This window comes from Artemia franciscana, unplaced genomic scaffold (genome assembly GCF_032884065.1).
Source record: "Artemia franciscana unplaced genomic scaffold, ASM3288406v1 PGA_scaffold_23, whole genome shotgun sequence".
Classification (NCBI taxonomy): domain Eukaryota; kingdom Metazoa; phylum Arthropoda; class Branchiopoda; order Anostraca; family Artemiidae; genus Artemia; species Artemia franciscana.
In genome coordinates this window covers 1553836-1563476 of record NW_027062649.1, presented here as the reverse complement: position 1 = coordinate 1563476, position 9641 = coordinate 1553836, and the positions used below count along the sequence as shown (strand labels likewise).

General features: G+C 35.6%; 1 protein-coding gene across 1 annotated transcript; it reads left to right on the top strand.

Annotated features, from left to right (window-relative positions):
* The first annotated feature begins 455 nt into the window (after positions 1-455).
* LOC136041513 (actin, alpha skeletal muscle-like) lies at positions 456-2128 on the top strand. The gene is given in 3 exon segments (XM_065726219.1): positions 456-530; positions 1550-1746; positions 1748-2128. Coding segments are annotated over 3 exon segments (567 nt in total). The 3' UTR covers positions 2043-2128.
* The last annotated feature ends 7513 nt before the right edge of the window (positions 2129-9641 follow it).

Here is a 9641-nt window from a genome sequence, read left to right as displayed (position 1 = left end):
AGTTCTTTGTATAGCACTGTAGTAGAAGTGTTATTTTTAACATTATAAAAAGCATGTAGATATAGGTGTGTAAAATGTAATAGTTCTTTTTGGGGTTTTAACAAAAGTTTTTTTTTTGCTTAACCCGTAAAGTGTGCATCTTTATATTGTTGTCCTATATTTCACCTATAGAATCTATGAACATTTAAAACATCACCACAATGCACAGACGCATTTTCTGACATTTCTGCTCAAAAACGTTGAATAGAAAATACATCCAAACTAAGATTCGGTCTGAAGACAACAAAATCATTTATATCTCAGCATCAATGAAAGCAAACTTTCACTTCTTTGCAAACAATTAAATTTTGAGTTATTAAAAATAAAACTGGCAGAGAGCAAATGATGTTTAGTGAAAACATCGATTTTAACAATTCAGAAATTGCAACCCTTATTAGAGTTATTCTATTTATCTCATGGGGGTTTTAGACGATATTTTTAGGTATATTCCAAGGTTTGGTGAAGGCGGAGTTGGTGCAACAGGAGGAGAGGTGTTTTTGATTGGAGAGCTTTTTTTCTTTTTTTAGAGCTCCTTGAAAGGACCTCTTGAAAGTTATTTCCATTTTCAAAACGGATAGTGACATCCGTCACTATTCGCGATGAAAATCCATTGTCTTATCCATTAAGTTCGATCCATCATTTTAGCTTTGAGAGACACTTGACCAGCCAAGATGGGGCAAATGTGGAACTTCTTCGGGAATAGTTGGGGCAGGATTTGGAGGGACTATTTCCATAGGAAAAAAATCATTTTTTTTACTGCACAAACGTTTTTGTTCAATACCGTCGTGACTGTTCAGACCACAAGCCGCCTGAGCAAGACTATTCGTTCAATGACATTAGATGTGCATGAGTAAAGTTTCAGTTTGACTGATTAGCCAATCTGTTTTGTTTTTTTTAATAGGATTATCGCTCAATGTAAAGGCAATTGAGCAGGAACCCGCTCAGCAAGTTTTGTCGAGGGAAGGGGGGATTTGAGAAAAAAATGCGAGAAAAACGTAACAGGGAAAGTCACACTTAGTTTTGATTCATAGATGGGGTAACTTCGTCATACAAGATCAAATTTTTTAGAATCATGATGGTTTTAGGATTAATGTATACAGTAAAAAATCTACATAGTTAAACCATACACCACCTGTATCAGTATAGATTAGGGTAGTAATTACATATCCACTCTATTGTACATAAAGAGTCAGGGCTAGAAATTTGGTTGCTAGGTTTAGTTGTTAAGAGAAAAACATCTAATCATGAGTTTAAATCATAGGCAGCGCAATAGTCCGGAAATATGTCTTTGAGGATGACAACTCCCTCCCCCCAGTATCCCTCAGGTCAAGGGTTGTAAGCCATGCCCTGGGGACATACAAGGTTTAATAGAAAGGGCGATCATATAAACTTCAGAGGGGGCTCTTTGGATTGGTAATTAGGATTTCTTGCGCCCTTTTTTAAAATTCAGAGTGATCTGAGGATGGATACCCCTCTTCCACCTCGTATTTTCTAGAAATGCATCTGATAGAACTCTGATAGAACACTTTGCTATGTTGCTCTGGACTTCGAAGAGGAGATAGCATCTGCCACTAACTCAGCATCTCTTGAACAGAACTATAAGCTACCTGATGGTCAGGTCATCACTATAGGTAATGAGAGATTCAGATGCCCAGAAGCCTTATTCCAGCCATCTTTTCTTGGTAGGGAATCTTACGGCATTCACGATATACAAGAGTATTATGAAATGCGACGTCGACATCAGAAAGGATCTCTATGCCAGCATCGTTTTGTCTGGTGGCTTTACCATGTACCCTAGCATTGCTGAAAGAATGCAAAAGGAAATTACTGCGCTTGCACCATCCACCATGAAGATCAAAGTTATTGCCCCACCTGAGCGTAAATACTCAGTATGGATTGGTGGTTCTATCTTAGCTTCACTCTCAACATTCCAAGAGATGTGGATTTCTAAGCAGGAATACGACGAGTCTGGACCATCCATTGTTCACAGAAAATGTTTCTAACTTGCTTATGCCGAAAAGCGAACAAACCATAAAATGTGACCTTTATATGACGTCATTATAAGTATGTTTGTGTTGTTGTCCGCATATGACGCCATTATAAGTTATCAACTTTGTAACGGCTTTTGACTCGGTAAAGAGAATTGCCATCTGGGATGCAATGAGGATGATGGAGTGCCCGAAAAGATAGTCCGTTTAATTAAGGCTTATTACGTGGGAACGCGGGCATTTATAAGAGCTGACGGAGAAATCTCAAAAGAAATATCAATTGACGAAGGAGTGCGACAGGGTTGTGCCTTATGGCCTATTTTATTTAACTTTGTCATTGACCAGATCATGAAGACTCTTGACACATATAAAGGTGTGACAATCAGTCCAGCACTATCAATAACAGACCTTAATTACGCCGATGATGTGGATATCTTGGCTGAGTCAATAATAGAAGCACAGCTCATGATAGACGACATTGCTGTTAGATCTCTTGCTACTGGACTAAAGATCAGCCAATCGAAAACAAAATCGATGCGCTCCTCTGGGCTAGATGAAACTCCAATCACATTGAATGGCATCCCAATCTAGGACGTCCAGAATTTCAAATATCTAGGCTCCCTAATAAATCCCAAGGGCGAAGCTCTAAGCGAAATACAAAACCGCATCTCCGCAGCCTGGACAGAATTCACCCAGCTTTGGAAGTGCCTCTGGTTACGAAACAAAATCTCCCTTCGAACAAAGCTCCGGATATATAACGCTTTGGTCCTCTCTGTGCTTCTTTATGGTTGCAAAACGGGGCCCTTCAGAGCTGGGGATGCTAATGACCTGAATTTCTTCCACCACAAGTGTCTTCGCTGTATTCTTGGTCTGCGTCTCTCTGACCACGTCTCTAACGATGTCATCAGAAGAAGATGTGGTGATATACCATTTGTCTCTGATGTTGTCAAAGCAAGACGTCTACGATGGTTCGGGCATAAACTGTGCCGATCGGATGATTCGTTCAGCAAACAGTTCTTGAAATGCGAACCCCTTGCGCACTGGAAGAAGAATCCTGGAGGACAAAAAAAGACATGGTTATCAACAGTTAGAGCCGACCTAGAGCCAATGGGAGGTTTCAAGAAGCACGGGCACAGATGGAATAGACACTGGATCCAGTTGATCCTGCCAGTCGCACTTGAAAGAGAGCAATGGAGAGACGCATGTCGACAAATTCTGGATGCCATGATGGGCCTGGACAAGGCTTGAACGTGACCCAAGTACAAGTACAAGTACATTTAAAGTATACAAGGCTTTGCATATGACGTCAAAAGCTTTGTATATGACGTCATTATAATTATATAAGAGGGCGATTCAAAGAGAAATTTTAGTACAGATCTTACAATGACAGAAGAAACAGCCGAGGAAGCTGCTCAAACAGTTAATTCAAAGAGAAATTTTAGTATAAATCCTACAATGGCAGAAGAAACAGCCGAGGAAGCTGCTCAAAGAGTTAAAGCCAAAAGGCTTGCGGCTAATAGAGAAATTACCAAAAAACGTGCCGAGGAATTACAAGAACAACGTGAAAACAGGATAGCGGCTAAAAGAGAAATTACCAACAAAAATCGTGCCGAGGAATCACAAGAACAACATGAAAACATGCTCGCTGCTCAAAGAGAAATTACCAAAAGAAAGCGTGCCGAGGAAGCTGGTCAAAGAGTTAATTCAAAGAGAAATTGTAGTATAAATTCTACAATAGCAGAAGAAACAGCCGAGGAAGCTGCTCAAAGACTTAATACCAAAAGGCTTGCAGCTAATAGAGAAAGTAAGAAAAGAAAGCATGCCGAGGAATCCCAAGAGCAACCTGAAAATTATCACCTGGCATTCAGGTACAGCCCAGTCGATGATTAAAGCTTAAGTATATGTGTTCAAATAGGGACTATGTTTAAAACTTGTCCCTATTGCTAGGCCTTGAAATTTAATTGTGAAACAATGGGAATGTGTTGCGCGTACGGAAAAGTTAGACTTCCTCGACTGGCTGCACCACCAGAGCCATTGAGGACTTTATGACGTTACAGACCGGAACACCCGGACACCAGGACACAAGGAATATAAATGACGACTGGGACACTCAAAGACAAATTACAGACCGGGACACAGGCAATATAAATGACGACCGGAACACTCAAAGAGAAATTACAGACCAAGACACTGGGACACAAATGACGACCGGGACACAGGGAATATAAATGACGACCGAGACACAGGGACACAACTACAAAGGGGACTCCAGAAGGGCAGAGGGGGGATATATAAATGACAAAGGGGATACAGGGAATATTTGATGAGCAATCACCATCAACAAAGCTCAAGAGAAATAGTTTTATACATTACATTAAAAAGACATTATGTTCTCAAAAGAACAAACCTAAATACCAATTCCAATTCTCATAGCAGTGTGTACGTACAATGTTATGAACACGAGCAGTTGAATCTATGCCGCTAGAAGAGTGGCCACTTGGTGGCAAAGAAACATATCTACTAGGCTACTTGGCTACATGGCTACATGTAGATAAACATATCTAATTGGCTACATGGCTACTTGGTGGCAAGGATCCAGAAAATAGGGAAATATACAAAGATTTTCATATATTTGCTGTGGGGTTCCAGGAATTAGACGATCATAATTTCGGAAATATTATTAATGATTTAAGTATTAGAAGTCCAGGTCATGTACTTCATCAAAATTCAATTCAAAAAATACTAGCAAAGGTGGGCATCAATAAATACTTTATCTTAGTCGAGCTACGGAAAAAGCGTTTGTATATTTTTATTAAAGAGTGTTTACTGCCATATGTGCACGACACACAATCGATGTAAACCCTCAGGCAACCCCAAGCTCTAAAGGCGCTGTATTTGACCGCTTCCTTTTGCATTCAACGTCATTTTCATTTGTGTGTTGTCACCTGACAGCAGACGAAAACAGACTGCTTGAGAGAAATAAAAACTATTTTGATATTTATATATATAGATTGTTAAGAGCCTCCGTTTCCCATATAAAAGAAACCTCCATTCTCAAGATTACGTCATTTGGCTTGGTGATCTCAACTATTGCTTGGAAATGTCTAAAGAAAAAGCCGATGGACTAAAAATGCATAAAAACTGGCCAGAACTTTTAAAATACGATCAATTGGAGAGATCGCGTCAACCAGATAGTTTTTTCCAAGATTATTAAGAAACAAATATACCGTTTCGTCGAACATACAAATACGATTTATTTTCAGATACATTCGACACTAGTAAAAAGCAACACGTGCCATCGTACACAGACAAAGTCTTAGCAGGAGACGAAACAAGTCAATATATTATTATAGATCGGCTAAATTAAAAACGAGTGATCATCGACCAGTTATATTAATCTTTAACGTTAATGTCCCCGTTGTTCTGTTCTTGTGAACAGAACTTTTATAAATAGAGTGAGATAAAAACAAGAAGCTCAGTATCAGACTGCCTTATCCAAAATCCCCAGCTTAGGAAACTTACCGTCCCTCGGCTTGAATAGACAAGAAAAATTTTCTTGTTGAAAAACAAGAAAAGTGTTTTCAACCATGATGTTCTGCATGTATGGTATTTTTCTTATTTTCTTTTCCTCAGATAGCGGGCACTAGGACACGTAAAGAGTTGTTTAGTGGCTCGAAGGAAATTGATGGGGTTAAAACCTTGTAATTAAAAAAAATGTATAATCGGACTCTTGCCTTTACTAACCTGTATAGGTGACTTCACTATAGTTATAACAATGAGAAAACGCCTACTCATAGTAACTGAATTTCTACTCATAGTAACTGAATACTAAAATTTCTCTTTGAATTAACTGTTTGAGCAGTTTCCTCGGCTGTTTCTTCTGTCATTTTAATATCTATACTAAAAATTCCTCTTCACGTGCCAAGCTTGCTAAAGCTCAACAATTTATAATAAACCTCAAATTTTAAGTATCTGTTTTAAGGTCTCCGAATTACTTTAATCTATTGTTAAAATATTTCGAAATATTTATGCAATTGCCAGTTTTTACATTTTAGTTTGTTTTCGTTTATATATATATAGAAGATATAATCTGGCGTAACAGACATAGTGTAACAGACAACTTATTTTTATATATACAGATTATTATTAGCCTTAGCTTTAGTGGCACTACCATCGTCGGTAAAAATTTCCAGAGTATCGTGCAATATTGGATTTACTTAACTGCTTCATTCTCTGTATATTTTAAGGACAGTTCAAAGAGAGTGATACAACAGTGTAGAATTTCTGTAAGGATGGTTCGCGAGGTCACTTTTATAAATGATATAACTACGGAAACGAAAAGAAGACATCTTACTAAAATTCAAAATCTTTCCAACATAAAATATTGAAATAAAGTTTATTTTCTTCCTATCCAGGGAATAGTGAAAATCGAAAAAAAAATGTTAAAAATAATTCATCTGTTATATTCAAAAGTAACCTCAGTGTTATGAATATCCTTGCCTCAGGTAAGGACAAGACCCCAGTTTCTCACCAGATGCGTATATGAAGCACAATGTAACTATAAAAGCAGTTCTATTGATAAAACCGAAAAATATAGTCTTAGAAAAAAAATACACAATATATAGTCGCGATTACTTCAAATATCCTGTTTGGTTGGTTTGCCTCACTCCACAGGACATTTTATTTAATCAAATAGGATTATCTAATTTCGGTCAAAGATACTTTTTTGAATAGTTTTTAATCTGCTACTTTATTTAGATTTGCTAAGAAACTTACTTATCTAGTATTTCTAAATGTATACTATCTGAACATTTTCTTATGCTTTACTTTTTAATATAGTTCTCTTTCTTCTATCCGATGTTACAGGACAAACCGTCAACGCTGTGGTTCAAACTGGATTTCGGGACTGCAATCTACCGCCGTTGCATGTCCCCTGACTCAGTCATCTGACTTTTCTTAGGAGTTATGGCCTATTTTATTGCTTGGTAAGGAGCCGGATCGTCTCTTACTAGGCTTCCAGATACTGTTGCAACCCGGATCTTTTAATACAATCATTTAATTTTAACATAAACTATTTCAAAATTGTGTTCTTGAGCTACATTATTAGAATTGCTTTATCCGTAACCTCTATACAGAAATATCATCAAGAACGACAGCTAGCTCATAGTAACTGAAATATTAATTAATAGTAGTAGCCCTAGCTTCACTGGCAGTCATATCATTGTAAAATTTGTTAGGGTATGGTTTCATATTTGACGTACTTAACTGCTTAACGAGAAAAATCTACTAGCTCAAAAAACAAGAAACGATATTTTTTGCATCAAAGGAAGTTTTTGATCAGCTATATTAATCTTTAACGAAAATATCCTCTTAATTGACGAACAAAACTTCTCAGAATAGTTTGAAACAAGGTTTTAGTCACTTTGTGTGGTTTCTGTTAGATTTTACTAATGTCTCATACCGCCAAAAAGTATTTGATTTAATTTAGGTTTATCAAGGGAATCTCTCCGTATTACCACAAAAGCCAAAAACGAGGCAAAAATCTTCATTTTGTAATGGGAAATTTAAAATACTAACTTCTTTAGGCTGTCGAAATGATATTTAAGGATTGTGTTCTCACAACGGGAAAAAAGCAAAATGTTTACTTCTTTTTAATGTCAAAAATTTCTTTTCGAGTTTTGCTAAGACAATGAGGTGAAGAAATTGATATCATTACTTTTTTAGCTGTCTGTTTTTTTTGCGATTTTTTTTTTTGCGGAACGGGGTGGTTTTTACAACACTGTTGTTTTTTGGGGATTTGTATAAAAAAAAGTAATGTGTGAGAAGTGAAAAATTAATTAATAAGAGTTTTGGATTTTGGATAGGAAATGGTGGCCGCTTTACTGCCTATTTTTATCTAGTTAAAGCTTTGGATTATATAACATATCACCTCCTCTGTTCATCCTAAAGCATTAAAAGAAAGACCAGACTCTTCAGAACTTAAATAAAAGTTTGGATAAGTATATACTTAAAACTAAGTATATGAGTCGAAATAGTTCTTCCAAGTTCAAAGTAATCATTTAGGATAAATAAATTTTCGAACAATTGTTTATAAAAGAAGGCAAATAAATATGTGTTTATTTTTAACCTAGCTGGTATGGATGGGTCTTTGAATTCTCAGTTTGAATCAGTGGAATGGCATCGTTTTTTTTTAAATTTTAACTAATAAAATGTTGATAAAAAGTGGAAAATCACGCAGCTTGATTTAACCACCGAAACGGAATGCAACTACAATATTATTTGAGAATTCCTCACCTTCTTAGTACCAACCAATCACAAAATATAGTTATGTTTTTCGATAGGGGTTGCTTAATTTCATCCATAAAATTGTCTAAACTGCTATATATGCCGCTGAGGATTTTTATATTTATTTTGATACTTGCCATCCAATCATATTTCAATGATTAGTTGTATATAAATCAAATTTTTTACATGACAATCCTCTTACTAGATACTAAATCTGAGTCAAATTTCAAATTTTTGTTCTTGTGCTTAACAGATGTATCGGGATTTAAATGTTCGAATTGAATATCTGAAAAAAAATTCTTAGGGATCTAGCAAAGCTTGAAACCCTGAAAATTTGAATCGCCACTCTATACGTATCAAATTAAAAAATATCAGACACATTATTATATTTTTATGGAGTATTTCGACCCATATACCTATTTTGAAGCAAATACGTACATGTATCTATTTTAAAGTTTATGTTTTCTGATGATTTTGATCTTTATTCGAGTATTTTAGGATGAATAAAAGAGGAAATATTAACGAAGAGCTCTAAACTGACAGGACTAGCCATTACAAACATTCGCCAGAACATTGAGGTAGACATCGACCGTGTAGTAACTAGGTATGGTGGGAAAAGAAATAAAGAAATAGACTTTTTCTTATAGAAGTGTGAATTCTGTAATTTAAGCGAAGTATATCGAACTTTAAAACGTGGAAAGATACGCTACGTCGTTATGAAAAGTAAAATTTTGATTAGTAAATTTTTGAGATTTCGTCAAATTTGACACTGCTTATTAAAACACTATTTTTAAAAAGAAACAGTGATTAGTTAATTTTTCTTTGCTTGTATTAAAACCTCTCGTTTTAAATGTCTTCAATACATTTCTATTTCTTTGTTCAGTTTTTATTGTTACATTCCTAAAAGGACAAGTATTTAATTTTTAATACATCTTTATACGAACATACAAGTTGTATATTTATCCTCATTTCCTACTATTCATTACTATCATGGTTACTAAGTGATCCCACAAAGTTATGCGACATGCTAAATAGTTTTCTCTATACAAACTGTAAAAAAGAGTGCATGATCCGAAAAGATGGTTCAAGACCAATTTTATTTTTATTCTTTCTAATGAAAAAGCTTAACTTACTTGCTATAGTGGTCAAGTGCAAAGGCAAAAAATCATGCAGAAAACTTTAAATTTCATTTCTTATAGATGGTGATCAGCTTTTTTTTTTTTTAATGTTGGGATGATTTTTATATATTACTTTTTTTTTAGTCAATATTTAAAATACTATTTAACTTGAACAGATTTATTAGAACTTTAACGTTCACCAGATTTTAGA